General features: G+C 35.5%; 1 protein-coding gene across 4 annotated transcripts in view; it reads left to right on the top strand.

Annotated features, from left to right (window-relative positions):
• Window positions 1-15,386, top strand: part of SEC24B (SEC24 homolog B, COPII coat complex component) — a 45,710-nt gene that overhangs the window by 20,049 nt on the left and 10,275 nt on the right. For 3 of the 4 annotated variants that reach the window (XM_062492971.1, XM_062492968.1, XM_062492972.1), the window contains 14 exons: window positions 2,657-2,737; window positions 4,437-4,618; window positions 6,145-6,329; window positions 7,456-7,576; window positions 8,393-8,519; window positions 9,137-9,246; window positions 10,132-10,244; window positions 11,627-11,745; window positions 12,142-12,197; window positions 12,511-12,717; window positions 13,053-13,176; window positions 13,772-13,930; window positions 14,346-14,519; window positions 15,180-15,290. In XM_062492971.1, coding sequence (XP_062348955.1) covers window positions 2,657-2,737; window positions 4,437-4,618; window positions 6,145-6,329; window positions 7,456-7,576; window positions 8,393-8,519; window positions 9,137-9,246; window positions 10,132-10,244; window positions 11,627-11,745; window positions 12,142-12,197; window positions 12,511-12,717; window positions 13,053-13,176; window positions 13,772-13,930; window positions 14,346-14,519; window positions 15,180-15,290 — 1,869 coding nt within the window. The remainder of the gene's footprint in view (window positions 1-2,656; window positions 2,738-4,436; window positions 4,619-6,144; window positions 6,330-7,455; window positions 7,577-8,392; window positions 8,520-9,136; window positions 9,247-10,131; window positions 10,245-11,626; window positions 11,746-12,141; window positions 12,198-12,510; window positions 12,718-13,052; window positions 13,177-13,771; window positions 13,931-14,345; window positions 14,520-15,179; window positions 15,291-15,386) is intronic. The other variant, XM_062492969.1, reaches the window with a different exon arrangement.

The raw sequence follows: 15,386 nt of genomic DNA, 5'->3' as shown, positions 1-15,386 counted from the left end.
GGTAAACAAGTAGTAGAACTTAGACTGATAATTGTTCAGGTTTAAGCGACCAGATGCCATTTGTATCATTACATTAAACCGTGTTTACATTGTTTCTCATTTTATGCATAAGGAGCTCACACAGTTAAGGTAGTAAACATTGAGAGGTTGTAAGTGTGCTTTTTAGGACAGCAAATTAATCTGTGCTGGTTTTTTTTTCCTTCTAAAGGTGTATGTCTCAATGGTCAGACACATAGATTCAGTTTTAATCTGCTTGCTTTGTAGAAAACTTATAAAGTTTGTTAATTTTTTTTTTTTGAGAAGCAGTTTGTCCTGATTAATTGAAGTGTTACATACTTGGTTGCAAGGATTCTGCCTGTGTTTTTTGTCAGAATGACCTGGTTTTGTCAGTTTAATGTTTCTCACCAGTCTGGTTTCTTCATTTTTGGTAACCTTTTCTTTTGGAACTTAAAGAATTCTTTACTGGCTGCCTGAGTGTTAACGGTATAAAAAGCTTTTTGAGATAAACATTAGACTGCTGTCCTTGTTAATATATGTAACAGCACATATCTTGTACTGCTGGCTTTTAGTGTTGATTAGGAAAATGAAACTGTTGTAGCTTTTTCTTTAATTTCATAATTCATGTTGTCAGAAAAAAGTGCCAGTTTTATTAAAATATTAAATCATCACCTAGAATACTGTGAAAATAATGTAGCGTACTCATAATAATTGTATGAAGAATGGAACAGACCAGTGATGACATCCATGTCATAATTAAGAACAGTGTGTTGGCTTTGCATGCCAAGGTTTCTGTCAAATTATGTTGACTGGATTTTTTATCAATTGTAACGTTTCTCTCCTTACTTTGTTCCCTAAACAAAGTTTCATATTCCCTGCCATCATTCTCTCACAAGCTCTGTACTTCACTAAAACCTGTAGCCTTGGAGGTATCATTGCATTTAAATTTGTCTTATGGAATGAAAGGACATCCAGGTTCAATATGGAGGCTGTTTAATAAGCAGCATTCTGTTTTATGCCCTGTCACCAGGAACTAATACAAATCCTGAGCAGATTTCAGTGGACAAAATTCCTGGTTCAGACTGTCACAGTGGTTTTATGAAGAATAGGTGTTGGAAATCTGCTTGCTTGTATTTGTGTAACTTCTCAGTTGTTTTGTTGATCTAACACAAAAGTGTATCTTGACTTTCCTGTAGTGAGACTTAGCAAAGCTTTAAAAGCCCTAATCCTGATCAGGGTAAAAAAAGTAATGAATCTTGTTTGCTTCAGCTTTTAGAATAGAATAATGCAATTATGCTCTTTTTTAACCTCCAGGACTGAAAAAAAAAGCCAAGAAAATTTACAGTGAAAACCTGAAAACTAAGACTGTATGAATGCCACAGAATTAAATTTTCCTTTAAGTCATATATTATTGTTAGTCTTATGGATTTTTAAATAGTTTTTCTATTTCTTAGTTGAATGCTTTAAAGGCAAAGTACTCAAGAATTATCTGTGCTGTCAGGATGGTGCTGTGGTGTTGACACCAAATATCAGTGGTGTTATGTTTTCATATGTAGAACTCTCTTTTCTTGGAAGTCTTAAATGTTCCACCATTGAAGTTCCCCCTTGAAATACTTTCAGCTTTGCAGTGGGATGTGTGGTCATGGTTAATCCTTCTCAATAGAACATTATCAGTGAATCTTTTCAGTCTTTTCTGCCACAAAAATTACATATACAATTTTCTTTTTTTTTCTCAACTCTTAAACAGACACTTTCTTTTCTATCGCACTTCATGGCTTGATTTTTTTAAAGAAAAGATGCCTTTAATCTTCTTGGCCCTTTTTTCTTTGGAAGTAAATATATATGAAATCACATTGGAAGAGGTGTTTTAATATAATTCTTTCCTTGCCTGATGTTTTACAATAAGATATTCAAGATCTGCATAGGTTGAACTAAAAATTAAGCAGTCAAATGTCTTTAGTCCTAACAACTATGTATGTGCTCATCATGCTTTTTTTACATGTGCCTAGTTAACTTTTGGTATTTTTGCGTAGTTATTCTTACTTAGCTAGTTTAGGCTGAGCCAGTAATAATTGTTTATACCAAATGAAGTTCAGACCTCTTGGCAATGATAATGGAAAACAGAATATTTAGGCTGGAAGGAAATCTAGCTGTGAATTAGAATGGGACAGAAATGTGGGAAGAATTAAATACTTGTCAATTTGGCTTGAAGGTGAGGATGGTGGATAATCACTCTGAAGATGATAGGAATCTTCTGTTGCTTGCAGTTGTGAACAAAGTCATGAGTGGACCATTTTTAGAACGTGCATGACCTCAGTTGATACAGTCTAGAAAGAACTTTTGGTTTAATAGAAAAATATTTTTTATTTCAAGAAACAACTCTTTTCATTGTTTTTGTCTTTTTTCCCATCGATTTCTCTTGCTGTTCGTTGGGCATATGCTTGTTTGGTTTTAGTATCATGCTGATGATACTTTCTCCCTCTCCTCTTTACAGTGGTAATAGTTTTCAAGTCTTAGGGCTGAAGTGGTGGGTTTTTTTCCCCAGGATCTTTCTTGACAGTTTCTTATCAAGGGTTTTAGAAAAAATATCTCAGTCTCTTATTTATCAAAAGTTTGCTGCTTCTGATGTCCCTAAAGTTAAACTGTTTTCCTCCTCCAGCACTTGACAGTTCCTCTACTACAAGCAGTGCCTCTCCTGTTCTGAACAATTATGATGCCCTGGAAGGAGGTGGCTATCCAGGTAAGCAGTTTAATTATTTAAGTGCATAAGTGTGGGGTTTTTATTCTTTCTGGTGTTGTTTATTGTTAATTAACAAGTAGGTGGAAGGCAGTGCCTATGAAAGGAACAGGAGAAATCATCAGAGGAAACATACATGCCTTTTAAAATAATTTCTCACAATTTTACCACTGAAGTTCATATAACCATTTAATAAAACATCCCTGAATTGTTAGTCATACTTTCTATTGTAGTATTGAAGGTAATGCTGAAAATAGGCCAAGTGTGAAAGCAGCATCTTTTTTCTAGATTATACTATATGCCTGATTGTGTTGTTGACATTAGGAGCTGCTAATAGTTGCTGACACATAACAGAAGTTTTGGGAGACCAACAATATCAGCTTGCTGAGACACTTGGATCTGGTTATTTTCTTTTCTTTTTCTTCATCTAAAAAAATGGCTGCTGTTTTTCTTATTTTTAGCTTTAAAAATGCTAGGACTGTCAGCTTGGTTCTAAATGAACCTACTGGCTGACTACCTTGGTCTTGAGATCTATAGAGCTTCCATATTGAGAGCAAGTGGAAAAGATGCTGTTCAAGGCATTTTAGCCAGTATTTTAAATTAATGACTGGATTCATTTGGAAAGCCTTCCCCTCCTGGCTCCTTTTTTTTTTGTTCTGGCCCTTGGGAGTGTCACAGCAGTTTGCTGTAGTTTGATGGTTACTGATTAAAGTGAGATCTCTCTCAGTTAGAAAGCTGGTATTGTTATCCACATAGAGTCTAGGACAAGTTCTAACCTCTAGCCTAATAACTAACCATTTTGGTTCTGCTGAAGGCATAGTCTAAGAATAACTTGTTCCTTTTTTTAAAGATAAACAGAGTCAACATTAGGTTTCTGAAGTCTGATGTGGGTTTTTTTGTTGTTTTTTTCCCTCGTGAAGTTTTCATGCCAAATACAGTTTCTTGGCAGTTGGTTTCTTGAGTGCTCTCTTCCTTTACTTGCACTTTTCCCAGTTGACTTCACTAAGCTTAAATTCTGAAACTTAGTTCACATTTGTAGACATTTCTAAAGAGTAGTTTAATCTCTTTACAGCTGTTAAGTTCACTGTGGATTTAGGTCTGTGTCTTACTTTCATTTTGACCTTTAGAAATAGCAGAACTAAACTGTGCTGCAGGCACATATGCAAGAGAAACTTGCATCAGGTTGAACCTTCAAAAGAGACCATGCTTAGATTCTCCTGTACCATTTATGAGTACTATCAAAACATAAGGCTAAGCTAACAGACCTGTCCTCTAACTGTAGGCACCGCTTTTCATGAAGTAATTGTAGAATCATAGAATGATTTTAGTCATGTTATGACAGTTTTCAGAAGTGGTAGAGAGGAGAATGGTCTCATCTGTGGTTTATATAAATGTATATATTGGAATAAAATGTGGTTCTATTTTTATTCAATTCAAATTTTTTTTCAAGTTGTCTCTTTTTGTGTAGTAACATTTTGTTTGTAGTGACACAAGTCTCTGGTTGTCTTTCCATGCACACTGTCGCTATTCTTGAAGTAATCTTCCTTTTTAATTTATTTTTTCAGTGCAGAAAAATAATTTGATGGATAATGAAAAAAACCTCAGAATGGCAATGTTTTTAAGCATTAAGGAGTTAACATTTAAATTAAAAAGGAAATCATAAGTGTATTCAATACCAGTGGCATTTCTCTTGTCTTTCCAGAGACACATTCTGTGACCAGCAGCCCAGTTCCCTCTCCATCGGTCCTCCAAGCATCAAAAGCTTCTAAGCCCTTTGGTTATGGATATCCAGCACTGCAGCCAGGCTACCAAAATGCAACACCACCTACTCCTGTGCAGCCCAGTAGTACAGGACACCATCCTGGTTTTCAGCAGTATCCACAGGCTTGTATTTTTAATTTAAAAATACCCCATGAAGTAAATTCATGGGAAAACCCTTTCCTGTGTGATATATTTCCCCTTTACTTTCATTTTTCATATTTTTATAATTTCTGAGACAATAAATGTTAGGAATAATATTCATGTCTGATTCTAGACTTATTGGAAGGCTTTTGAATGAAAGTTTTAAGTGTGCCTCCAAGTAGTTAGGCTTAACAAGTTTGCTTCACAAGTTATTAGCAGCCTCCACAGTGTTGAGGTTTGATGTTTGAAAGAGTTGAACTTTATTGATAGGAAACCATGAAGAAACATAAGGAAGTACTTGATCAGCATATATCAGAGCATTGTTGTAGGCTGTGATCTCAAGCATGAAATGATCTTGTGAGTAAGGTATGGTATAGGGTCCAGATTAAAGAGCTCTGTAGAACTTGTGCTGGCTGCGTGTAGTGGAGCAGGCTGCCTGCATCTGCTCTGTTTTCCTCAAAGATAGCTCCAAACACCCAGGAAATTGTGTACAATCACTGATTCCTGTTGTACACATGAACCCCCTAAGAAGAGCCAGATACTGAGGCAAGACACAAATGCTGAAGAAGTGCAGAGAAATGTATATGTGAAGGGGTCTAGAAAAGGAAACTTACTGATACACAAATCCTGCTCTCTGAAGTAAGGGCCAGCTGGCAAAGATAGTGAAACTGCTGTGGTAGGTGATCAAAATTCCTTAGTGCATATAACATCCAGTAACACTTTCACTGCCACAGGCATAATGAAAAATGTGACTTGAAAGAAAGGTTTTGTTTAATTATTTTTTTTTTAATTGAAAGGGTTGGCTTCATCTTTAATGCAAGATGAAGTTAGGCTCTTTTCAGGAGCACACAGTAAAAGAACAGCAGTTGCTTCAAGTGAATTCTGGTTGGACATATAAGGAGAAAAATTCTTCAGGATGGGAGTGGGGAAGCACTAGAACAGATTGGGCTGTGAAACTGCCAATCCTTAGATATTTTCAAAACTTAGCTGGATGAATCTATATGAGCAACCTAAACTAGCTTTTAAGTTAGCCTTGCTTGAGCAAGGGGTTAGACTGCCAGATCTCAAAGGTGCCTTCCAACCTAGCCTTTTCTCCTCTTCTATGGTGTTGTGCTTTAATTTAAAAAGAAATATTTAAAGGCACTGTCTGTAACTTTGAAAAGTTGATTGTAACAAAAGTTAAATTGCAGGGGAGAGTGGGAGGGAAATTGTGTCAGCCTTTTTAGTAACTTATTTTCTTATGCCTGGAGAGATTGAAGGATTGTGTGTGACTTCCAGTGTTGATTTGTGTAATGAATTTGAATTTTATCCTATGATACACCTTTGGAAGGTGTGTCATGTTTGTCATAGCATTTTCAAATTTCTACAGTACAATAGTCCTGTTGTTACTAATTGCTGCTGTATCTTTTTTAAATACATGTCTGAAAGGGAGGGCACTGCAAGAAGATTAAAGGTTGTTACTTAAACATTATTGTGTGTTTACCTGTTTGTCATGTCACCTTTTTCAGCAATATCCAGGTGTGAACCAGCTATCCTCTTCCTTAGGAGGATTAAGTCTACAGCATTCTCAGCAGCCAGAAAGCTTGAGACCAGTAAACCTTACACATGATAGAAATATTTTACCAGTGTCTTCAGTTCCAGCACCTGTGCCTAACTTGAATTCTGATCTTAGGAAATTAAACTGCAGTCCAGAGTAAGTTTACTGTGTCTGGGACAGCATCTCATATGTTTTAGTGGGCAATAATTATTTAAAAGGTCAAAAAGTGTCTGAACTGACTGCTAACTTTAAATCTTAGTGATGAGCTAATAAAAACCCTTTCAATTGAAAATGAGTTTATCCTCTGAATCGTTGCACAAATATTGTGACTGTCCTGCCATCAGAATACATTATATGCAGTGAGTGTAGCTCATTTCTTAGTATTTTAATAGTTTTTCTATATCTTCACCTTGTTTTATCCATTTTACAAAAAAGGTATTTTAATAAACACATTCATGTTACATGATATGTTTCATAGAATATTTTGTAATATTGCGCAGGATTTTTTCCATAAAAGCGTTATGATTATGCCTGAATACACTTAATAATTTATGGGTATATTTTACTGTGGTAATTCTGCAATCACATATCCTTTTTCTTCTAATTAACATTAAGTAGTATTATCAACTACCCCAAGTCAAGTGCAACTAAGTACAATGGAAAGGGCTAACATGTTATTTGTAATGCTAAAATAAATACTCTTCATTGCCCCAAAGTGACTCAGCATCCTTATTGCTGTAGTGACAGTGCATGGTCCCACCAGAAAACAGAAATCAGAAAACTGAACGCCTGGAAATCATTCTTACATGTGCAACACTTTGGACAGCACTGTTTGTGCATTGGGCTTTTTTAGTGTCCCTTCATGTTACACAAAACAGAAGGTTTTGACTCTGTATTTGGGATCTTTTTCTGCTGTTATCTTATATAAATGTGACATTTTAAGAACTAGTTAAATGCTCTATTGGTTTGCTGGAAAAATCTTTATAATGAACTGAAAAATAAATCATTGAGTGTTGTAGCTAAAGCAGTTCTGTCTCTTAATTGCAAGTTAGTTTTGGTATACTTGCATTGCTGAACTATTAAACTGGGGAGCAGAGGAGTGTTTATTGTTGTTTTTTTTACAAAGCCTTTGTAAAAATCTTCGCATTTTTTAAAATTAAATCATCTTTGTAAAACATAGGATTTCTTAAATTTCTACGTTCTTTAAAATCAGGTGTTAACACAGTGTTTTCAGCATCTTTTAAAATTTCTTTTTTACCATAATGGTTCTATTTCCTTTCAGCTCATTTCGATGTACATTGACAAATATTCCACAGACACAGGCTTTGTTAAACAAAGCTAAGCTTCCTTTGGGCTTGTTGCTGCATCCCTTCAGGGACCTAACGGTGAAGTACCTTACTTCTGTGTGTGCTTGTTTTATATATGCATTTGTTCTATTTTCATTCAAACAATAAAGTATAATGAAATCTTAAGTCCTAAGCTTAACTGAAGTACCAAAAAATTGTCTGTGACTTGGAGAAGAGGAGAGCAAAAAAAGCCTTGAAATTGCTACTTCATTGAAATGCATAAGGGAGAAGCCCTTTAAGTTTTTTTAATTGTTGGAAATCTTTGCTTGCCTGTGGTTCTCCGAAGAATTGCCACTCTGTGTTGAGTTCACAACTGTCATACCTCCTGAAAAGGTGTTCACAGAGCTTAGTTTGAATGTGTGACTGGCATGATACTTGCTGTCAGTAGAACATAAGCACAATATAGGACTGAAGCTATATTCGTAATTGTTAAGCAACTCCTCTCAGTCTGATTTATTAGCATCTATGTAAAAATGTGAATAACTATCTGGTATAACTTCTTTTTTTAAATGTGTGTCCTTTGTGTAAGGTTTGCTGTGCGTCATATTTCATATAGAGTCACTCCTTAGTTGTCCTTGCATAATTCTTTTTGCTGTAGTTATAATTTAAGGTAACTTCATTTAAGATCTTACTATATCTTTGATTTTGATATTATATTAAGACAGTAATTAAATAGGGGTGTTTTTTATTTTAAGGGGGTGATTATTTTTAATAGACATCGTAACTACTCTGTGAAGTTGAACTAAACAGCTAAAAGGAAAGATGATAGAAAATGTAGTCCTACAAAGCTTTTATGAACTGTACTGCACAGAGATGTTTTCCATAAAGTCTGTTACATACCTTTGTGACCATTTTTCATTGTTTCCTTTTTAGCAATTACCAGTAATAACATCAAGCACAATAGTGAGATGCAGATCCTGCAGGACTTATATCAACCCTTTTGTTTCTTTCATTGATCAAAGGCGGTGGAAATGCAATCTGTGCTATAGAGTTAATGATGGTAAGTGACTGTAGCAGGAGATGGTTGCATTTATAGAATCTCTTCCAAGTATTTGCATCCTATCAGTCTATGGGATATTTTAGATTAAAACATAGACTACAGTGAGAATATCCTTATGATCCAGAGATTTTGGAGACCATCTTAGGTTAGGTGTGTTGTGCTTTTTCTTGAAGCAAAAGATTGTTTTGCCGTCTTTGGGGAGATGAAGAAAATGTATTCATAATATGCTGGTTACTTGTCTAATGAAATCAGCTAATCCCACTGACTGCTGTTGCAATATGCAGATTGAAACATGATGACAGCTACAATCCAGGCCTGAGGTTATGAGAAGCAGATTCCTGCTTCTTGAGGAATGCTCTACTTGCATTGCTGTTTTATAGTTAGGAGTCTGTTGTTGTTTAAAATAAACCTTTTCTTTCCAGTTACTGAACTTTGATGTTAAAGATATGCTTGAAATATTTGAAATGTTCCTTTTTTATGTATCCTTAGTGTGAATTTTTTTGCTGTTGCAATAGTTGAAGTGTGCCCACATTACTTTGTATTTAGCTGCAATAATGGTTTTTATTTTCTGGAAAAAATATAATACGTATTTGGGGGAATTTTTTTTTTTTTTATAGTTCCTGAAGAATTTATGTATAATCCTCTGACACGGTCTTATGGAGAGCCTCATAAACGGCCAGAGGTGCAAAATTCTACAGTGGAATTCATTGCTTCTTCAGACTATATGGTAAAAAAAAATTGTCGTAGTAACTTCAACAGCAATTGCATGTTAATATAACAGTGCTTAAATTAATGTTGCATATTGATCCAGTGTTGTGTATTAGTTTTTCTATGAAACTCCTCTTAACACCAAGGAATAGTTAAATTCATGTTTTGAGTTTTGGCTGGTGTAAACTGTCAGAAGCTTTTGAGTTAAAAGTAACTCAATATGTGTTGTCATCCAGTGTAGTTTAATGTGGCAGATTTGAATCTGATGCAATGTTATATTTGCCTTTCCCTCATTTTGAGGAGGTTTTGCAAGACCAGTAGTAGACTAATGAGCAAATTAATTCAGCTTCAAATTTCTAGTTAGTAATTGTGAAGAAATGGTTCTTAATAGGAATCAGTTTACAATTGCTGGGGTGGTGGTCTTGTCTGCCTGGGAAAAGGCCTAGTTCATGACATTTTTAGCATAAATAAATTGTTCTCATGTCTTTGAATGGAAACATTGTGGCAGACATTTGACAGTGAATAGACAGAGCTTGTTGCATAGTTGGGGAAAGGGTGTAGGTAGAATGCTTTAACCCTGTTTCATGGATGACATTGTCCATGTACTGAAAGAGCAATGGAATTTAAAAGATGGAAGTATGTATCTTTAATCATGTCTGAATTGACTGTTGAAAGGAGGGATTACAATACCCTTTTTTTTTCCCTGAAGTATAAAATTTTAACCACTGTGGATTGTGGTTAAATCTGTCTGCATATTGCTTAGTAAATGTCCTTTATTGCATAATGTTTACCTTGCTTTTTTCTAAGTAGTCCCTTTTACTACTTCCCTTTCTAATGACTAATCACTTTTAACATTTCTTTGAATATTATTTTTGAGTGTTTTTATTTTTTTTTTACTTTGTAGCTTCGTCCTCCTCAGCCTGCGGTATATTTATTTGTTTTAGATGTGTCTCATAATGCAGTGGAGGCTGGATATTTGACAATACTCTGCCAGTCATTGTTGGAAAACCTAGACAAGTAAGAGTATAAATAACCTTTTCAGATCAGCTAACATGTTGTTATGAAAAATTGCAACTGAAAATTTTGAAAGAAATTTCAAAGGGTCTAAACATTCTGTGCCTGAAGGGCAGAAGTTCCATTGCCTGTAATTTCTTCCCTGCATGTGTATCTACATATAATTCAATTACCTATCTGCAAGGAATATTTAGCTGTAACTTCTAACAACGTGTTGATTGTATAAAGACTTTTAAATTGCATTCTTTCTCCTTCCCCTCCCTGCCTCCACGTAGACCAACAAAAATAATAAATTACAGATGTTAAATTATCTGGTTCTTGTTCTGAAAGGCCTGAGGTGCTGCAAACTGGAACACTGTAACCACAAGAATTAGATTGCCTAGGTGAATTGTGTTGTCAGTTTGGTTTTTTCAAATCCCAGTTACCATGTGCCAATTTCTGTATTTTTATTTTTGCACTGAGACAGCATGTGTGGGATTGTTCCTGGTGCATTTTGAGCGAGGGTTAATGAGCTTCACTGTGTTCATGGCCTTTTGACAACTAATCCTGTAGAGGCCTTGCCTTGAAACTCCCTTCCTACGAGCTTTTCTTGGTGGACTTGATTTTCTTGTGAAGAACCCAACATATACATTGAAAATCTGTGCTTCCATTTTTTGGTTCAGTGTTTCTTTGTTCAGTTTGTTATGGCTATTTTGTCAACAGAATCCCAGAAATATGCCTATTTATTTTAGGAAAATTCATAAAATCCCATGGAAGTCCACAGGAAAATCAGTGCATCCATCTCATTTGTATGCCCACATGGTAACAACAGTATTTTCCTCTACTGCTCTTGATCATTGTCATGGTTTTCAGCACTTCATGTTGATTTTTATATTTTACCTGAGAAATCCTCTGTAGTCTTTAATTTTGTATTATGCTGTGCACTGAAGCATGGTCCACATGAGAAATAAATATGTTGCATTGTAGAGACATTGGATTTTGGTTTAGAGCTGTAAGTAGTCTATAACTGCTTTAGTAAACGGAAGTTCTGAATTAGAAAAGAGAACCACTGTTTTCTATTAAAGAACTGAGAAGGCTGCCTTCTTTCATGTGTCAGTTTAATGTTTAAATGAACTTCTTAAGTTCTGTTGTGGAGCAAAGCATCAATGTATTAGTGAGTGCTTATCTGTAACACTTGATGTTATAAACTGTATCATTATCCCAGCTTTTCAGAAAATGTTGAGGAAGTATTGATTGTATTCATGTTTCAGACCTCCCTTCTTATGTTCTCCCTTCACTTCTTTACACACAAACTGAGTTTCTGCTGACATCAGCAGGAGCCCTGAGTATCTATATGTCTTGAGAGAGAGATTTAGGGCTTAATAGTTTATTTTTTAATGCTTCAGGCTGCCTGGAGATTCAAGAACAAGGATAGGGTTCATAACGTTTGACAGCACTGTTCAGTTTTACAACTTGCAAGAAGGTTTATCACAGCCTCAGATGCTGATTGTCTCAGATATTGATGGTAAGTAAAAAGAAAATGGAAGCTGAATTTTTGAGAACCCTTTTTTTTTCCCAGAACAAAGGTTAGAATCTCTCAACTATTTGGTATTAGGTCAATGTTATTGAATGAGAATATTTTTTGAAAAATAGTCTTGCACTAACTACAGAGTAGGTGATGTTTAAAATGTGAAATTCAGTAGTTAATTTTGCTTTGAATCAGACAAGCTTTGTACTGACTGTATTGCTGATTCTAACATGTGTATCTGCATATAATTTACTTATCTGCAAGGCATATTTAGGTGTAACACATATTAGAAAAGTAGACTGTTTCAAGATGTTTGTAGCAGTGGACAATGAAGTGTTTTGTTTTAGTGTTAATTTTTTCTTTAGTAATCTTTTTTTTCTGTTTTCTCCACAGATATTTTCTTACCTACACCAGATAGTTTACTTGTAAATCTCCATGAAAGCAAAGAGGTATGATTGCTCAAAATACATAATTAAATTTATGGTGTTAAATATGCAAAACAGATGTTCCTGTTAAACTCTGAATTCAAACTTAATCTTCATAATAGGTAGTTCCAGTGCTAATTTTTCATTATGGAAGTATTGCATGTTGTTTCGTTGATACATCATAGCTTTTAAAACTACAGCTTTGTTTTCCTTAGTGTGTTAAAAACTGAACTGAAATATCTGGTACTGATTCTGCAAATTTGGTCATGGCAGTACAGCTTTTTAGAAACAGCAGAAAATCTCAGCCTTGCAGTCTCATAAAACATCTGTTTCGCAGCTGATAAAAGATCTATTGAATGCATTACCAAATATGTTCACCAATACAAGAGAAACACACAGTGCATTGGGCCCTGCTCTTCAGGCTGCATTTAAACTGATGTCTCCAACGGGTGGTCGGATCTCTGTGTTTCAAACTCAGTTACCATCTTTGGGAGCAGGGCTTTTGCATTCCAGAGAGGATCCCAATCAAAGGTCAAGCACAAAGGTAAAAAACTTCCCTTACTGCTCATTTCAGAATGTCTTTGTGACATGCACAGTTCTGTAGATCAATCGCTTGGTCTTAATTTATAGCAATTAGCTAAATTTTAGTTATGACTATGTTTATGCATTTAAGATCACTACTTTATACACGTATGTGTGGTATTACTAAGTTTGAAGTGCATAAGCTGTCTTTGGCCTTTGGTCCATAATTTTTCTTGGCAAGCAAAAGAAGCTGCAAATATTTGTGACTCATTTACTCATATGCTGCTGAATATTCCATGAAGTCTAAAAAGCATGATTGTTGTCATAACTCCTCCCTATATGATTTATTTACTAAAGGTAGTCCAGCATCTTGGTCCAGCAACAGACTTTTATAAGAAGTTGGCGCTGGACTGCTCTGGCCAGCAGACGGCTGTGGATTTATTTCTCTTAAGTTCACAATATTCTGATCTAGCTTCTCTTGGTAAGGAGTACCTCATTCCCACTTTCTGCACTGTTATCTCTCTTCATAAGCACAGGAATTCTTAAGTCATGTACATATTTTAGCACTTCTGTAATTGTAGCTGTTATATTGCAAAGGAATTGACCTTGTATTTGATGGAAGTAAGGAATAGAAGTATTACATTGTTGTATCAGAAAATTTGTTCAGTTTTAAATGTGGAGTGTGCTCCTGCTCAAGAGCAGGAAACAGAAACGTGTCAAGAAATAAATTAAGTTTAGTTACAGGGGTAGAACAGTTTTCATCTTTTGATAATTATCCAAGATTTGTTTCTGTACTTACACTTAATTTTGCCTCTACACCATTAGATATTTCTGCAAGCAGTTCAATCTTAGCTGCCAAATGTAGGATGCTTATTGAGCTTGGTGTATAATTAGGTCATTATGTGTTGGGGTGATTCAGTTCTGTCTTCACTGGCCTGGGTCTGGGGCAGTTCTCACTGTCTTACTGATGTGGGTAATGAGGATAGATGTTACTTGTCGAAGTCTGGACACAATTTTTATGTCCTGATTTCATGTTACAGTTTTACTTCTTAACTGTATGTTTTCTTCCTTCACAGCTTGCATGTCCAAATATTCTGCTGGATGCATCTATTACTATCCATCTTTCCATCACAGCCATAATCCTGCTCAGGCTGAAAAGTTGCAAAAGGACCTGAAAAGATACCTTACAAGAAAGATTGGATTTGAAGCAGTTATGCGCATAAGATGTACAAAAGGTGTGTCTTAGATACTGATTCATATCGAATGGTTGTTGTAAATGTGTTAGCAATCAGTTTGAACATGCTTAGTCTTCAGCAACATTAAATGGAACGTTACTTTTCTTTCTTTGAGTTACCCTCTTTATGTTAAGTTAGCTTTTGCTGTTTGATTTTTTGTTTTGTTTTTTAGCTGATGGTACCATCTCCCTGTAAGTTGATGTGTGTATAAATGCATCCTTCACTTTGGAGTGTTCAGAATTGAACGTGAACTCTGCAGGATCATGCTGAAATGTCTAATGATTCCTGTAATTGGTTCTACATGATAGAATTTTTAGTTTTCTGCAACCTTAGCATGAGGGCTGGGGTTTTACTTACTGGTGAGAGTTTTCCATGCTGTTTTAACCTCATTCTGAATTATTTAATCTGCTTCTAGGTCTTTCAATACACACTTTCCATGGGAATTTTTTTGTACGATCCACTGATTTACTGTCCCTTGCCAATGTCAATCCTGATGCTGGATTTGCAGTACAAATGTCCATAGAGGAAAGTCTAACTGACACGTCTTTGGTTTGTTTTCAAACAGCTCTTTTGTATACTTCCAGTAAAGGTAAATAAATGCAAATTAATTGGTCCGTGGGGTTTTTGTTTCTTTTTATGATGCAATGTTTGTAAAGTTTGTTTCCCAGCCTTTTGTTGTGCTCTATACCCTAAAAGAATCTTGCCAGAGCTAGTAAGCTAGTAAGCCTACTTGGCAGTTAATCACATAATGGAAATCCTTATGAACACTGTCTTAATGTAAAAATTTCATCTGCCTTTGACATAGTGCTGATTCAGCAAGACTCTTTTTCTTTAAAGTGTGGCCATTGTTACAAGCAATAATGTGTTTGGCAGGCATTTTGTCCAAATACACAGAGCTGTGATGGATTGTAACAAGCTGCAATTACTACACTGGGTGAACATAAAGAATAGCAGCTAATTTGTAAGGAAGAAGGTGCCACAAAATTTTTGGATGGATATCAATGTACTTAATTTGTGGGATCAAAGACACTTAATGTGGATGTTGCTAATTTGTGTTATCGATTTGTCCTGCTTGAGAGTAGAATTTGAAAAGGTTGAGACAAGAATGGGAGACAGTGCTACAGCAATTTCTTGACTGGTATGTTTTCTAGAATGGGTGTATCTTAGATGGGAGGCAATACTTTAGTGACTGAATTTGTTTACTTCTACCAGGAGAGAATGTATAATGATTTCCACTAATTTGTCTTAGGTGAGCGTCGAATTCGAGTGCACACACTTTGTTTGCCCGTAGTGAGTTCCTTGTCTGATGTATATGCAGGAGCAGATGTACAAGCAATTGTGTGCCTCTTAGCAAACATGGGTGAGTACAGACCAGGAAGATTCACATGGTTTTTTGCATGTTCCTTATTTTGCTAGCTGTTTAAATAAGTAGTGAACAAAGCCTGGATATTATTAA

The sequence above is a fragment of the Cinclus cinclus genome, chromosome 5, assembly GCF_963662255.1.
Source record: "Cinclus cinclus chromosome 5, bCinCin1.1, whole genome shotgun sequence".
NCBI classification, from domain to species: Eukaryota; Metazoa; Chordata; class Aves; order Passeriformes; family Cinclidae; genus Cinclus; species Cinclus cinclus.
The sequence above is the reverse complement of the archived record's forward strand: the minus strand, read 5'-3'. Positions and strand labels throughout refer to the sequence as shown.